This window comes from Coffea eugenioides, chromosome 2, assembly GCF_003713205.1.
Source record: "Coffea eugenioides isolate CCC68of chromosome 2, Ceug_1.0, whole genome shotgun sequence".
Lineage (NCBI taxonomy): Eukaryota > Viridiplantae > Streptophyta > Magnoliopsida > Gentianales > Rubiaceae > Coffea > Coffea eugenioides.
Genome location: NC_040036.1, coordinates 60,236,525 through 60,252,995, shown reverse-complemented (window position 1 = coordinate 60,252,995; position 16,471 = coordinate 60,236,525). Strand labels below are relative to the sequence as shown.

The window sequence follows — 16,471 nt, the reverse complement described above, 5'->3', positions numbered from 1 at the left end:
AAGTTGGGATGTTAGGTTGCCGACCTGTGGATACTCCTATGGATCCCAATGTGAAATTAGCAAGAGATCAAGGAGCATTACTTGATGATCCTAAGCAATATCGAAGACTTGTGGGTAAGTTAAATTATCTCACTGTAACGAGACCTGACATTTCGTTTGCAGTGAGTGTTGTGAGTCAATTTCTTGATACCCCTCGTACTAGTCATTGGGATGCTGTTATACGGATTCTCAGGTATCTTAAGGGTGCTCCTGGAAAAGGGTTGCTGTATCAAAATCATGGACACACTGATATTGAAGGATATAGTGATGCAGATTGGGCCGGTTCTGCCTCAGATCGAAGATCGACCACAGGATATTGTGTGTTTGATGGTGGTAATTTAGTGTCGTGGAAGAGTAAGAAGCAAACAGTTGTCTCCAGATCAAGTGCGGAATCTGAATACCGTGCTATGGCTCACACTGTGTGTGAGTTGGTTTGGTTGAAAAGCATGTTACTTGAAATTGGGTTTGAGTATAAACAGCCTATGAATTTAGTGTGTGATAATCAGGCGGCTGTCCATATTGCGTCTAATCCAGTGTTTCATGAAAGGACAGAACATATTGAAGTTGATTGTCATTTCATTCGAGAGAAATTACTTGATGGAGTCATCAAGACATCTCATGTACCGTCTGCAGATCAATTGGCTGATTTATTTACCAAGAGTTTAGGGGGCTCTAGGGTGAAATACCTTTGTAACAAGTTGGGTGCTTATGATATATATGCTCCAACTTGAGGGGGAGTGTTAGGAGAATATTAGTATTCTTGTAGATAATATATTAGTAAGGGTATTCTTGTAAATAGTCGGTTAGGTTTGTACTCCTATAAATACTAGTTGGTCACTCATAATACAGGGACTAGATGTTTTCCTCCCAAGATACCTGTTGACATCAGCCAATAATTTACCCTCAAAAGTTCTACAACTCCCAAGCTCTCTCCTTGATCTGAAATTGTACTTCCCCAACTCTGATATAGCTGCATTGGATTTAACCAACCATGGCTAAGTAAATCATTTTCAGCATTTAATCCCATCACGATTTATAAGAGAATCCCCAAATGACAATGGTGTGGAACAAACACGGCAGAATCCTTGATAATAATCTCAGACCAGATGTCCTCAAGACATGAGATCATTAACTTAATGGAGTCATGAAACCGAGACCTTATGAAAAGGCAATCAAAGGCTATAGACAAAACAAAAAAAAAAAAAAACTTCAATCTGAGCAGTTTGGACCTGTGAAAAAATCAATTCTAACTCCACTTGTGTGCTTTTCATTGTTTCAAATTCTGATTTCAACTGTCTTTCGAGTTCTTCTATTTGGCAGCTGTACTGGTCATTGGCAACCTTGATATGCCAGCCTTTATTCTGATTGTCCTTTAACTCTGCTGTTCTACTGTAGTGCTTTCCATTAATATTTCTACACATCCCTCTTTTTTTAGGCAACTAAACTCCTGTTGTAGCCTGATTTTATTCTTGTTTTTGGAGCTAAGAGCTGTTGTACTAAATCTGTCTTCAACTTTCTACAGGCAGAATTGCAAATGCAAGATGTTAAAAATGTGGTCGTGCATAATTTGTCGGTATGTTGTTCTCCATTGCAAACTAATGTGATAATGTTATATTGAACCACCTTTTATTATCCTGTTTTTTAAAACAATATTGACAGGAAAAATACTTGAATAAATTCTATGGTTGTTTACTGTGACTTGGAACTGTTTGTGTACTACAACCGAGCAGCCCAAGTCAGTAATTTATAGTAATAATTTCTAAAAAACTATCAAGTTTCTCTGTAGGATAAATGAACTGGGGATTTATGATAATTGCAATTCCATCTGATCAATATGAAAATTTAGGTTGTCTGATATCAATTGATAAAATGTAAACATCCAAATTTGCTCCTCTGTCTTTTAACATCCAGCTCTGATTGTTTGATTACTGCCATTTTCCCATGTTTTTCAGCCAGGCATGGTAACTACTGATCTTCTCATGTCTGGTGCTGATACAAAGCAGGTGAGTGTTGTTTCAAAAGTTTTCCGATCACTCATTTGTTTGCATTTTTTCCTAATTAACTTGTTTTTGTTGCAGGCAAAATTCTTTATTAACATTTTGGCTGAACCAGCAGAAGTGGTAAGATTTTTTCATACACAAGAAGGTCCTTAATTTTGTCTTCGCATCACTATGAGTAAAGAAATTTAGTTTGAATTTGTTCACTAGTTTTGTTATGTCAAGTGTAAGAAATCTCGTCATAATTGTGAACCTCTGTAACTTGGCTTTCTGCGTTGGTCTTATGAAGAGTTTGATCACAAGATTGTCCATATTCTGAAGTCGTTATTATGCAAGAGTTCCTTGTTGAATATGAGAAATGTTTGCCCTTTCTGAACTCATGTCTTCTTCCACCATTACTTGGTCGTAACCACTAGGTTTAAAATTCTGCAATTTTTTGTTGCGTTTTCTCTCTTTTGTTCTGATGCATGCTGCTCCTACAGGTTGCACGGTACCTGGTTCCAAATATTAGATCAATCCCGATAAGTGGATCAACAAAACCAACTTATATTCGTTTCCTGACCGGATGGAAGGCCTACTCCCAAATATTCTCAGTTACGTTGTCATACATGCCGTTTCCTCTTTTTATTGTATTTAGTTTACTGGAGCTAAACAAAATACAGTCTGGTTCACTGATTTAATCCTGCTTCTTTTGCCCTTAATCAACAGAGAATCGCTTTTGGTGCTAGGAGGAATAGACATGTTCTTGAAGATTGATCAAACGCCTGGTGGCCAAATATTGCTATAGAGGTTTGTTGTAAAATTGCCAATTTTTCATTCCCTTCATGTTTCAGGGGTGGGAAGTGGAACTCAATTCAGGGAGAAGTATAATAATCGTGGAGGTTACCTATAAGCAAACTAGTTATGCTAGGATAATGTATGATTTTGGTATCCTTTATACACTGTTTTATCAAAATAACTCGAAACATATATCCATTTTGCAACACGGATAACTTTGGGTGGAGGCGTAGTTGCTTTCATTGCAATGGAAGCTTGTGATGTACCTTGTCTATGGTTGTATATTTGGGAAGGTATTTCAAGTTAGTGCAGAGCTCTATGTGTCTATATGTGGAGAAGTCAAAGTATATCCATGCACTTTTTTCTTTTATAGAGGAGGGTGAAGAAAATGAAAGAAAATATCGTGCAAATAGCGAACGGTTAAAACAGGCATATGATTGGCCAAAATAATTTCATCCTTAGAGAATAACTTTTCCTTCTTTTCTGTCTTTTTTTTTCTTTTGACAGGGTAAATTTAGAAAAATTATTCTTAAAATACCAACATTAATTTTATCAATTGAAGACAGACTAGTGTAGTCATATACCTTCACAGCAAATATCGGATTCCAATTCCCTGACCTACTTACAAATACTAGGTATGTAATGCAAATGCTACAGGAACAAAGGGGGAAAGATTGCATTTTTCATATCTCATTTGCCAAAGGCAAACCTACTTTGATCCGATTGGATGCCAAAAATACTTAGGCCTTGCTCTTGATTGCTTCAAATTTTATCAAAATTTAATTATGAGAAATGATTATAAAGAATAATTAGAATTGATAAAAGGTACTGTGGGTATATTATGAATTTTAGCTTTTTTTGGTAATTAATAAATTTATAGTCTAAGTAGAGTTGTTCAAAATCAGAATCTATAATAGGTAAAAGAGTCTCCTGAGAACAAGCCCTTGGTATAGGTGTGACAGGGCAATCATGGAAGCTAGCAAGAATCAAGCGTGTGCCAACTCAAGCATGCAAAGCCCAAGACGAGCAAAATGTGTGCACTCCCCGCGCTAGTGGTACGTCAATGCTCATTACTGATGCACTTGGGAACTAAAAGTCCGGGTTTTCAATGTAACCCTCAAAAATACCCTCCTAGGTTTGGATTTACCACAACAGGATGGCAATTTCTGATATGACACACGAACACATGAACATGATGCAGAAAAAACTTAAATGAAACATGATAGGGAATAATTTATGTTAAAAATGGGTCAAAACGAACACAATGCGCACATAAAATATATTGTAATGGGTCAACCTGTGAGTTGACATGATTAACCTATTTTTGATATGTTAAGAATTTTGAAAAATGCCATTCAGTTCCCTCTTAATACTTCACCAAAAATAAATAGTTTTGTGTTAGATTTAAAGTTCAAGGACTTAAACAGTAAAATTAACCTCCTACAAGGAAATATAAACAATATGTAAATTCAGACTCTACAAATTTTACTTATTTAATTTTTCACTTCCTTCATTATTCTTAATTTCTCAAATTGACGAATATAGGCAACCTCTATGACTTTAATTTTTTTACTTCTGGCCTACATTCTTCATTCCTCAAATTGATCGACACTTATTTTTAGATCAAATATTACTCATGTTCTCTTCTATTCTTTGTGATTAAATATCTTGTTTATACTACTCTTCTGTTGCATCATTTTTTTCTGTCTTTTTCTTTCTAAGATTTTTCTTTCTTGTGAAAGAAAAACTAAATAGATTTTTTTTGTATATTATTAATGGGATAATAATGCATTCAAAACTTATATAACTAAAATTGAATGAGAGGCTTCAACTAAAAAAAATTAAGAGAACATCATATATTTTCTTCGACAATAACCTTTTTTATTTTTTTTAACAACATTTCTGCTGTAATTTTCATATGAAAAGTTAAATGGATCGATTGGATAGAAACAAGACAAGACATGTTAGTAAATAAATTATGACTCGAGTACGATACAAAAATTTTTCATTTAGATTGCTATTTTTAGAAGTTTTTATAGGAAAAATGTACTGTAGTAATTTGATGTAAAAAAATAATTAAAAAATACGTTTACAAAAAATAAAAAAATTTATGTAAAAAAATCACAAACCAAACAAGAACTATTTAACAATAAAATTCACAATCCAAGCAAGAAAATTCACATTTTTCATGTATCAATTTGGGCTCATTTGACACAGACACGAAACGTACATGACATGACACCATGTGTTTGACAGCCCTTTACCTGTAGCACAAACGTTTAAGAGGACGAGGATAATGATGATGACAAATGGGCGTCCATGATAAATGAGGGACGAGAAAAGGGATCTTGAGATGGCAAATAGGACGTGCATGAAGATTGCTATTAATGACATTGGTCACTAAACTCTAATTTATCCTTTTAAGTTATTTTTCGTATCAAATAACGGATGAACTTTTTTTTTTAAAAAAAGCTTCATTCTGATCATTCCGGTAATTTTTGCTATTAGAACTGATGGAAATTAACCATGCGAGAGGTGTGCCTATTTTGAATGGTCAATTTGGACATTTCACATGAAATCATCACCCTTTTGAGACTTTAGCTCCTGATTTGGTGACCCATTTTTTTTAGTACTCTTTCTTCAAAATCATCATTCTCTCTTTACCTTAATCGTTTCATTCTTATTTTGAATTTTTTGTCTCCTATAAATGCAAGTTCGGTTAGGGCCTGTTATTCCTTTTTCATTTTTATTTTTCCCTTTGGATATATTTAGTGGGTTTCCCTTCAATATTTTTGGTGCTTTTGTTTTAGTTTAGCTATCAAGATTTGAGGGTTTCCTTAACATAATGCAATAGTGAATTTCGTAATGGATGTGAAAATCATGTGAACTGACTTCTGTTCATCTTCACAGTAAGAGTTAACAGAATGGTCAAGATGAAATACATTTAAGTGTTTAGCAAGCTATTTGCATGAAAGATAGTTTAGTATGTGAAATGACAATTTCTTAAAGTTTATTAAACCTAATGCGTACTTTATTTATTTAACTTCTTGTTAAATTTTCCACATATCTACCAAAAAAAAAAATCCCCGCAACTTCATCATCCTTTTTCGATTGTGCATATTTGGTAACTTCACCATGGGGTAAGAGATTAACTTCTTAATTGTATAGTTGTAGATTAGGGGCCTGTCCAATTAAGGTTCCATCTAATTGTATAAATTGACACAATTTCGGTGTAAACTAACATATTTTAGTGTAATCGTAAATTTTTATACAAATTCAGTTATAATTTATAGGTTTACACCAAAATTGTATCAATTTATGCCAAATGTCATACAAGAAGAGAGAACCGGAACTGTAGAGGCCATTTCGTTTAGTTATATCTCCCCCTTTTCAGCCTAGAAAAGAAAATTTTTTGTCGTTGTATTAGTGGACACAACAACGAAAACATCTTTCACTGCTGTCATGCTCGTCAGTACGCCCGTGACTAGCTCAGGACAAAAGCTACCATCGTCAATTGTCTGATGCGAAAAATTTCCAAGTTCCCGTGAAAGGGACTGAACTTTGGCATTCAATACTAGCTATCACAAGTTTGCCAGCTATCTAAAACATAATAGGCTTTAGTGTTCTTTTCTTTATATTTTCTTTGGGGTCCTTGTTTATGCTTGTAGGAATAATGAAAATTTGTTCGGCTAGTCATAGTTATTAAACTCGATCCGACTAGTTCGCAATTAAATCGGTCAAACCGGTGGATCAGTCATAAAATCAGACCGATTTAGCAATTGGATTAGAGTTGTAGATGATTCATTTCGAACCACTTGACCCGAACGAATGAACCTGTGACCTATCAAACCCGACAGTTATTGATGAACCCATCCGGTTTTGAAATTTTTTTTGAAATTATCTTTTTACCCAATTTTTTAATTTGACTAGCCACACCAGCATAGGCATTGTCGTCTTTTTGACAATTAGATGAGAAAAATTGAAAAGGGATCTGGAAATTAGGGTTTTTTCTTTTTTTGACATTTAGTTTATTATTTATGCTTGTGTATAATATCAATATAAATTTATAAACTAATGACCGCGTATGAGTATGGCTTGTGTTTATGAACTATGAAATATGAATAGGTTATAACTTGTTAACATCTAAGAATTTCTGTACCTATATTATAATTTATATATTTATTTAATTATATTTTTTATTATATAGTATGATCCAACTATTCAACTAATGAATCACGATTGAACCACCAACCCGGTCCTCTATCGGGGTTGATGATTGGGTTGGTTTTAATAACTATGTGGCTAACAAATTTTATTGGAAATCTCAATTGTCTCTGTCAGTTCCATTTTGCATGTTCATATCAAATGGCACATAGATCAATAAGTGAATCGCGTTAATGGACACAGGAGTCAAAAGGTTATTCTATCAAAAAGAAAAAAAAAACGATGATCATATTCTAAATTTAACTCATACTTCAATATTAACAGAATGAGTTTCTTTTTTTTTTTTTGTTCCTTTATATGTTTTGGTAAACAAGTGTCCACCAAGTTTTGTAGCATATTATCTAAATATGTTCGAACTACCAAACTTCTTTGTGCAGATATCTGCTTTTTTTTAAAAAAATTTCTCCATTAATTAGTTTTCAAAGTATGAAAAAAGTTTTTGTGCCATAATTTGAGGACATACTTATACTCCGGTAATGTCAAGAATCCTATTATATTTTTTAATTTTTTTGGATGCGATTGATTCTATTTTACATCAGCTCTTACTCTATACTAGGGGAATGAGGGAGTTAAAGAGGTCAAGGAGACTGAACCACTGCCGGTTTAGCGAAATTTTTCAGAAAAAATCTGGATTTTTAGAATGCAAGGCAAGAGATTTGATCTCTTAACCTATACTCAAATAGATCTTTAAATGTCACTTGGTGGCCAACTACTTTAAGAATCGTTGGTTTCGAGAATCCTATTATACACATGCTAAATTTTCGTCTTCAATTATTGGAAGAAATTTTAGATGTTATACTCAAATCCTAATGCCAAATGATGTATCATTAACTTCTATGTAGGAAAGGAAGAAATTATGCCTCAAATTATTTTCTTTCTTTTCACTCTTTGACAGAAGTGAAAGTATGAATCTGAAAGATATAATTGGGTGCAGCACCATAAAAACAAAATGAGCTACTCAATGCTCTAATTATATTTGGCTTGATAACAGTTTGTTCGAACTTGAATCCCCAACTAATTAAACAAATTTTGAATAGCATTTTGTATTTGATATTTTTGTAAGCTTGACTCAATTTTGGCTCGATTAGTATAAAACTGAAATTTATAAGTAAAAAAACTCAAGTTAATTGAGCATGACTTCAACTTGACTTGATAAGAACTCATTTTAGTTTGACTTGATAAATAAACTTGGGTGTTTAGTTTGATTAAGTGCATTTACACTCCTAATTAGGCGAACCAGAAACTACCCTCATTTCATCACATTTTAATAATTAGTACTTGTCCAAATAATAAAAGGAGAGGAGAGGTATGCTGCACAACTTTTTCATGGTGGGGTGATGGGTTGAAATTGTCGGTTGAAGAATTAAATGAAGTTTCCTATTGTCAATCATTATCGTATTATTATCAATCTGATTACATAGCCCAACTACTAAGTGAACAATTTGGGGATATGACACAAAATATTGTCCCAAATGAAAAGGAGAGATATGACATGGTGATGCTACTTTTTCCAGTTTTATGGACTTATGTGCACAAAAAGCAGACTCTTTCAGTCGGCAAGTAACGCAAGTGCACACTTCCTTGTCCTCAGTTTATCGGTAATTTAATACATTCGTCGTTTTACGTGTTGCAGTCTCTCAAGTCTTGGCGTTTTCAATTGATTCTTGGATACAGTAAAATAAAATAAAGAACATACTTACGAGTTTTTTTGTTTTTTCCTGATTTTGTGGTGGACAGAATTTTGTTTGAATGTGTTGATATTGAAATTTTCCATTCAAATCACTGGAGGAGATTAAATTCCTTTACTCTGCAATCCTATAATCTCATTTTTTAGCTGCTTATCAATTACTCTATATCCACTTGCACGCTATTAGGATAGGTTACAATTGGGATATTTAATAAAGATAAATTTTTAAGTGATGAATAGGCTGTTTTAGAAAATTAAATTTTGTTTAAAACACCATCTACAATAACATTCTAAAATATTTACAAATTTCATAAAAAAAAACACCAAAAAAGAAGAAAGTACGTTAAATTGAGTATCATTGCAGGAGTAAGTACCAATGGTGGGTGAAATTGTGGGTTTTAGGTTGCGGGTGGTGATGGGAAAAGGTGATTTTTTGTTAAATAGGAAATGTTTTGAGTGTTTTGAAAAAATGTCAACATTTTTTGAAAAAAAATAACTACAGTAATTTACACTAGATGCTACTTGAACTGTTAGTTTTTTAACAAGTTTAATTATAGAAACATCAAAGATTTTTTAAAATTTTTAAAATATACATCTCAAAATACCTAAAATCATAAAAAAAAAAAAATCTTTCATTCTTTTCTTTTTTCTTTTTCTGTCTCCCACCTCAACCAATCTCAACCCACCACCATTAACGGCTCACCACCATCATTGCTGGTATTGGCAAGGGTGGCGGGGGTTGCACTAGGCGAGGGAGAGGGGAGTGACAGGGGAAGAAGGAAAAGGAGAGGAGAGGGAGGAGGAGGGGAAAGAGCGACTGAGGGAGGGAGGTGAGAAATAAAAGAACAGAAAAAAAAGAAGAAATTGTTAGTAACGATACTGGTCAAGGTGTCAGTAAAATTTTATATAAATATCCAAAAAATTAACCATTCAGACAAGACTTAAATTTGACAAACACCCAGAAAAATATAAGATAAATGCTAGAAAAAATTTGGGGAGGTATCATGATTACTATTTAACACGTGAAATTTGATAGTACTTTCCAAGTAACTTTTAATAATATAAAATCAAATTATGAGTAATAATTGGACAATTGTACCCTTAAATTACCGCCAATTTCTACTGGATTATACGGGCAAATATTCAAACTAGATAATTTGTTACTTTGTTAAGCCCATTGTTGCTTGATGACTTTTTCCATTAACACTTAACAATATGTTTTTTTTCCTCAAGAATATATGGGTATTGTGTAAGATGATTTCATAAGAGGGACAAGCATGTATTTTACGCCTTTACAAGCATTTCTTGCAACTCCAGTCACTTCTGTTGAACAGTTCCATCTTCTGTGCAATCCAATTGTAGCAGTGAAATACATCAATTTCTGGCATGCACATCTGTGACAGTGATTGCCCTTAATCTATTTCTGCACCTGTCCCAAGCACTATGAGTATTACTTGGTAAATTCTGCAAGATATGAATGTGAAGTTTGGTAGCTCATTTTGATACTTTACAATTGCAAGTTTGCAACTCAAGTTCAGTCTTTGAGAGCGATAATGGCAGAATCAGCACATATTCGTAGTCTTCTGGTTTTCATGGTTTTCTATCTGGTTCATTACTCAGACCAATCGCAGCCTTCTCAATATCAAGCCCTCTTGAGAATCAAGCACCAGCTGAACTTTCCTGCAGAGATAAGCAGCTGGACTGAAAATACAGACTTCTGCAACGGTGAACCTAACTCCTTTTTAACTCTTGTTTGCTATGAAGATAGCATAACTCAGTTGCATGTTGAAGGAAATAGTTTCTTCCCTCAACTGTCTCAGGATTTCTCAACGGTTGACCTCTTCTTCAACTTGCTTAGTCTGCCAAACTTGAAAGTTCTCTCCTTGGTATCCTTAGGCTTGAGGGGAGAATTGCCTTCAACTATTGGAAATTTGAGTTCTTTAGAAATAGTGAATATTAGTTCAAATTACTTTGAAGGAAGCATTCCTACAGAGATTTTTAAGTTGAAGAACCTCCAAAGTCTTGTAATGGATCACAACAAGTTCACAGGTCAGGTTCCGGATTGTCTTGGTAGGCTACCACTTTTAGCTGTTCTGAGTTTGAAGAATAACTCACTCCGTGGTTCAGTACCAACTTCTGTATCAAGTTTAGAAACTCTCAGGACTCTAGTGCTTTCTACTAATATGTTATCTGGGGAAGTGCCTAGCCTTCAGAATTTAGCAAACCTTCAAGTTCTTGATCTGGAAGGTAACAAACTTGGACCTCATTTCCCAAGGCTGCCCACCAAATTGGTTTCTTTGGTGCTTAGAAAGAACAATTTTATTTATGCAAAATTAAATGAATTGAGCTCTTTTTTTCAACTACAGAATCTGGACATTTCTTTAAATCAATTTGTTGGCCCTTTTGCACCATCTCTGCTCTCCTTACCTTCTCTAACTTACTTGGATATTGCTGGGAACAAATTCACTGGAAGGCTTTTAGAGGGCACGTCTTGTAATGCAGAACTTCATTTTGTTAATATTTCATCAAATCGTTTGACGGGGGTTTTGCCAACTTGTTTAGAATCAAATGCTAAGAGTAGGACTGTCCTGTATGCTAGGAACTGTCTGTCAGAGAGTTATCAAAATCAGCATCCTTACTCTTTCTGTCATAACGAAGCTCTGGCTGTTAGTGTCTTACCTCATAAGCAGGAAAAGGAAACGCATAGTAAAGCAGTTCTTGCGTCAAGTATGGTAGGAGGGATCATTGGAGCAATCTTACTTCTTGGTCTAGCTTTGCTGATTATCAGAAGGGAATATGGAAAACAGAAAATAAATAAAGTACCTCACGCAAGACTAATAATGGAAAAAGTTTCACCAGCTATCACACTGAAGGTTCTCAAGGATGCAAGTACGTTCTTACACTCTTCCTCAGCATTTCTGTTTATCCACATTTGCTGCAAAAGATGCACGCTGTAATTTGTCTCAAAGGATAGAATATCCAGCTAAAATTATCGTATATGGATGTAAATTAGTTTTGTTATTCAGTTACGAGTATGTGTGACTGACAACTCAAAACTGGTTAAGTTTCATTTGCATACATAATTTACTGGCATGAGGTTGTCATCCCATTCCACTGAACTGTGGATTTCTGATAAATTTCTTTGTGCTGGACATGACATTGCTTTATTGACAAGAGGAGTTGTGTGATCATGTACAAATAAACTTATAGAAGCTTGAAGAAAGATATATATATATATGCAGATGCTTCAGAAGCAAAGCCTATTTTTCATACTTTTCCACAAGTTGGAAACCATCGTCTCATCACAGTAATTTTGATGCTGGCTAAGTAAAATAGCAGATTCAACTAGGAAGTCAAGACTTGATAAATGTGTCCAAATAACCTATGCATCTATACAGCAGATTAAGCTTCCTTTCTTGACAGGTTATATATCTGAAACAAGGAAGTTGGGACCACTTGGACTTCCCCCTTATAGAACCTTTGTTCTGGATGAGCTTAAGGAGGCTACTAATAACTTCAGTGCATTAAATCTTATTGGTGATGGTTCTCATGGACAGGTAATGGATCAAATAAGATTGGTAAAAGGTTACTCTTATTTGATACAGTTGATAACTTTACACTCGGTACTTGAGTCTTTTTGTCCTGACCAAGGAGCTTTATATCATTGAGACGTTTTATCCTTGAGCAAAACTGCAATAATACGTGAAGTTGGCTCCTATCCTGCAATCTGTATGCTTGCTGCCTTAATCTATGACATAGTAACTGCTCTGCATTATGAGGGAAATTCAACCAACTATGCCACATTTCAATATTTAAACAGATGTAAAGATAAAGTAAAATTTATCTTTTGTCCCTCTTCAGGTAAGTCTGGTGTTTCAGAGACCTAAATAATCATATTGAGCTATTGTATCCCTTTACTTTTTTGCTTCTGTGGAGTAAACACATGGTAATGTATTTTTTTATTTCTTAATTTCTATTTGACGTATATTTTGTACTGACCAAGGAGCTTTATATCATTGAGAGGATTTATCCTTGGGCAAAACTGCAATAATACGTGAAGTTGGCTCCTGCCCTGCAATCTGTATGCTTGCTGCCTTAATCTATGACATGGTAACTGCTTTGCATTATGAGGGAAATTCAACCAACAATGCCACATTTCAATATTTAAACAGATTTAAAGATTAAGTAAAATTTATCTTTTGTCCCTCTTTAGACAAGTCTGGTGTTTCAGAGACCCAAGTTATAGATGAAATCCCTGTGAAGAAAAATAATCATATTGAACTATTGTATCCCTTTACTTTTTTGCTTCTGTGAAGTAAACACATGGTAATGTATTTTTTTATTTCTTAATTTCTATTTAACATTGACGTATATATGTACAGCCTTCTTCATCATGATATAGTATACAAGCTTTTTTGTGAATGTTTGTTAGTGGTTTTGTTACGATTGAAATCAGTTATTCTCATTTTTTCAGTTCTATAGGGGTATTCCCATATCTTCATTTAGTGTAACTGAACATTCTTGCGTCAATGCTAAATCAGGTTTACAAAGGATTGCTCACAGACGGTACTCTTGTTGCTATCAGATGCTTGAAAATGAGAAAGAGACACAGCATCCAGACCTACACTCACCATCTTGAGCTAATTTCAAAACTTAGACACAGCCATTTAGTTAGTGCTCTCGGCCACTGCTTTGATTGCTACCCAGATGATTCAAGCGTCAACAAGATACTTGTTGTATTTGAACATGTGCCCCATGGAACACTTAGAGGTTTTGTATCAGGTACAGCTACATAAAATATTTCCCACTTCAAGCCACATTATCCTATCATTGGAAACTTTGGACAGTATAAGGTCATTTGCTCAACTGGCTATATGCATACCACTCTTATCAATTTCTTTTTCTTATTTAAACTATCCCTTTTCTGGAGACTGCAGCTAACCAACTTCTAGTCTCTTAATAGGCTGATAGGCAGCATTACTCAAAAAAATGAAACATTAAGAGACTTTTATTTCCTGTAGCAGTATGATCCCACTTGGGTTCTAAAATTCTGTGTGCCTGACGATGCTTAATTTGGAAATGATTATGATGTGTCTGTTCCATCAGGAGTTATTCTTGTATTTTGGATAAATTTTATTAAACTGTTTACTGCAGAAAAAGTTTTATGCAATCAATCAACATTCCATCAAATCCACAGATTTGCTAGTCCTGATTGTTTTACATGTCCAGCAGTACATAATATTTGCACCATCTTGGTGTTCTTTGAACTTTTTATAATTGTCAAAGCTGTTTTTGTTTTTCTTGTTTAATTTGTTTTTTTATTTTCTCTTTTGCGTGTTTGTATCTCCACTGCTACCAGCATTTTCTGCAGATGGCCATCTGCAACAAAAATTGACTTGGACACAGAGAATGGCAGCTGCAACTGGGGTTGCTAAGGGAATCCAATTTCTTCACACAGGCATGGTGCCTGGTATATTTTCAAATCAGTTGAAGATAACAGATACTTTGATGGATCATGATTTCCATGTGAAGATTAGTAAATACAATCTGCCTTTGTTAGCTGAAAATGGGAGACCGGTATGAAAGAAAACCCTGTCATTTTCCCTCGATACACATAAAGAGAAAGACTGATCTGCTTGACTTGATGAAACTGCATTCATTTTAATAGGAACCACAAAAACTGGGCATTGGATCTCTAAATTGTTTTTCTGCTAGTCAATAGAAGAAATTGCTGACTTTCCTCATTTCTCACTCTGTTTAGGAATGTGTTACTATTTCTTCCATTGGATCAAAGGAAAAAGTTGGCCACAGGTAAGTTCAAAATTAACTCATTCTAAAGCTTAGGTGCATCCTAGCCAATTGACATGTCGATATTCATTCTCTTGCTAGCTTTTCATCTTTTGATAAAACTTACAAAAACAGAAGGGTACTTTCTTTTGCTTGAAACCAAGAACTTAAATTATTTTATTGGCACAAACCGATGTGTGAAGTCTCCTCTATCTCAACCTTGGCAACTTTTTCTCTTTTATCACATGTTTTGTATTGCTCTATCAATGCTTTATTGGTTTTTTTAAAAAAAATTTGAATGTCACCTCTGTTAATAGTTGAGAAAGAGATGCACAAAAGACATTGCATCAAATTTACAGCGTCTATACGGTTTCCAGTTTCTTGTTGCAAACAAACACTTATCGAGAGGTATTTAGGAGAACAATGATAGGTGAATTCCTATTTGTCATAGACAGCGTGACAACGTCCACTCCATATAGTTTGCTAAGCTGTATCCAAGCCGTACTTCTTTTATGCTAATAATTCCACATAATTAGTGTATTGTTTACAAATGATATGTACATATCCCTACCTCCATGATTCTATTATGTCGTGCCTAACTAATGCCTGAATGTCTCTTGCAGGTTAAGGTATGAGGAGAAAGACGATGTATTTGACTTTGGTGTAATTTTACTGGAAATCATCGTGGGAAGGGCAATTGTATCTCAAAATGATATAAATGTGTCCAATGATATTGTAAGTACTCTCTTTTAAGAACTTAAATCCTGTTTCTCCATTTTCACTTGTTTGATTTTATAAAAGAGTTCTGATGCCATAGAATCTAATATGTGCCCCAAAAGAAAAATTCTATGGCTAAGTGCTGAAAAAACGAAAGAAAATAAAAACACTGAATTACCTGAACATTCCTAGCTGTTCCTGCACAATGTCAAGAGCTTGCTTTAAGTGCCATGTTATTACTCTTCCAACATGATTACATCCATTATGTCTATGGATATATGACACTCAGATATTTGGAGAAACCTGCATGGAAGAGCTGAATGCTTGAGCGGCTATAATAGTGATTTAACACAATCATAAATTGCCCTCGTATTGACATTTTTGGCGGGGAACTCAGAAAGCTTTCTAACTTGAAAAGTCATTTGATTATGCAGTCTTGTTAACTTTATTTTCCTTTGCAGTTACTAGTGAGTTTAACAGCAGATGACATTGCTCGGAGGAGTATTGTTGATCCCATTATCAGCAAGGAATGCTCAGATGCATCATTGAAGATTCTCATTCAGCTTTGTCTAAAGTGTCTGTCAAATGTGCCATCTGACCGGCCTTCTGTAGAGGATGTGCTCTGGAACTTGCAATTTGCAGCTCAAGTTCAGGATTCATGGCATCGTGACTCCAGCAGCAACCATGGATCACCAATTCACTTTTGTTGAAAGAAGGCTATCAGAGTAAAATCTGTCAGAAAAGCACGATCTTATGTACAGTTGTAACATAGTACTGCTTCACAACTCGGACAGCTTATCAAGAACAGCTCTCTGATGCTCACTTTTTTTTTTTTTTTGTGCACGACAACATGAATGAATGGTTTACTTTGTAGTGCCCTGTTACCTTGAGAGAATCCCTGCATAAGAGAAGGCTCCACAGGCCGTGACAACTACAGTATTTATAATGGATTTACCTACTAATTTTTTTTCTGACATGTACCAGGCCTACTAATAGACCATCTCACAAATAGGTGAGACTCACATCGTCTACTTGTGAGATGGTCTACTAGTGGGAGAGGGTCTATTATAGATGCTTTCTTTTAATTCATAATTGGTTGAACAAGTGATAATAGATACTTATTTGAGTGTGAACCATCCATCCATAGCTTATAACTTCATGTTCGTGATCATTAAGATAAATCTAGAATCTACATTTAAGGGGAGGATTGGATTGAATAGTAAAGTGGAAGGATTTGTAAGTA

General features: G+C 34.6%; 2 protein-coding genes across 5 annotated transcripts in view; both read left to right on the top strand.

Moving 5' to 3' along the window:
* LOC113763173 (chlorophyll(ide) b reductase NOL, chloroplastic) overlaps nt 1-3,087 on the top strand; it is a 28,919-nt gene extending 25,832 nt beyond the window's left edge. For all 3 annotated transcript variants that reach the window (XM_027306910.1, XM_027306909.1, XM_027306911.1), the window contains exons 9-13: nt 1,562-1,612; nt 1,992-2,042; nt 2,118-2,159; nt 2,519-2,629; nt 2,745-3,087. In XM_027306910.1, coding sequence (XP_027162711.1) covers nt 1,562-1,612; nt 1,992-2,042; nt 2,118-2,159; nt 2,519-2,629; nt 2,745-2,792 — 303 coding nt within the window. In that variant the 3' untranslated portion in view covers nt 2,793-3,087. The remainder of the gene's footprint in view (nt 1-1,561; nt 1,613-1,991; nt 2,043-2,117; nt 2,160-2,518; nt 2,630-2,744) is intronic.
* A 6,912-nt stretch (nt 3,088-9,999) lies between these two features.
* Nucleotides 10,000-16,202, top strand: LOC113761867 (probable inactive leucine-rich repeat receptor-like protein kinase At3g03770). Of its 2 annotated transcripts, none has more exons than XM_027305026.1 (7): nt 10,000-11,613; nt 12,148-12,281; nt 13,266-13,506; nt 14,096-14,301; nt 14,486-14,535; nt 15,135-15,246; nt 15,690-16,202. In XM_027305026.1, exons 1-7 carry the CDS (start codon nt 10,278-10,280, stop codon nt 15,936-15,938), a joined length of 2,328 nt encoding a protein of 775 aa, XP_027160827.1. In that variant the 5' UTR covers nt 10,000-10,277; the 3' UTR covers nt 15,939-16,202. The 2 variants fall into 2 exon arrangements, with proteins under 2 accessions (XP_027160827.1, XP_027160826.1); XM_027305025.1 differs by having other exon boundaries at nt 14,084-14,301.
* Nucleotides 16,203-16,471: the final 269 nt, after the last annotated feature.

Bases quoted from the DNA above. Each gene is read 5' to 3' on its own strand.
- LOC113761867 (XM_027305025.1), top strand. From the start codon at position 10,278: ATGGCAGAATCAGCACATATTCGTAGTCTTCTGGTTTTCATGGTTTTC. The intron at 13,507-14,083 runs GTACAGCTACAT...CACTGCTACCAG, and splicing joins ACTTAGAGGTTTTGTATCAG to CATTTTCTGCAGATGGCCAT. The intron at 15,247-15,689 runs GTAAGTACTCTC...TTTCCTTTGCAG, and splicing joins TAAATGTGTCCAATGATATT to TTACTAGTGAGTTTAACAGC.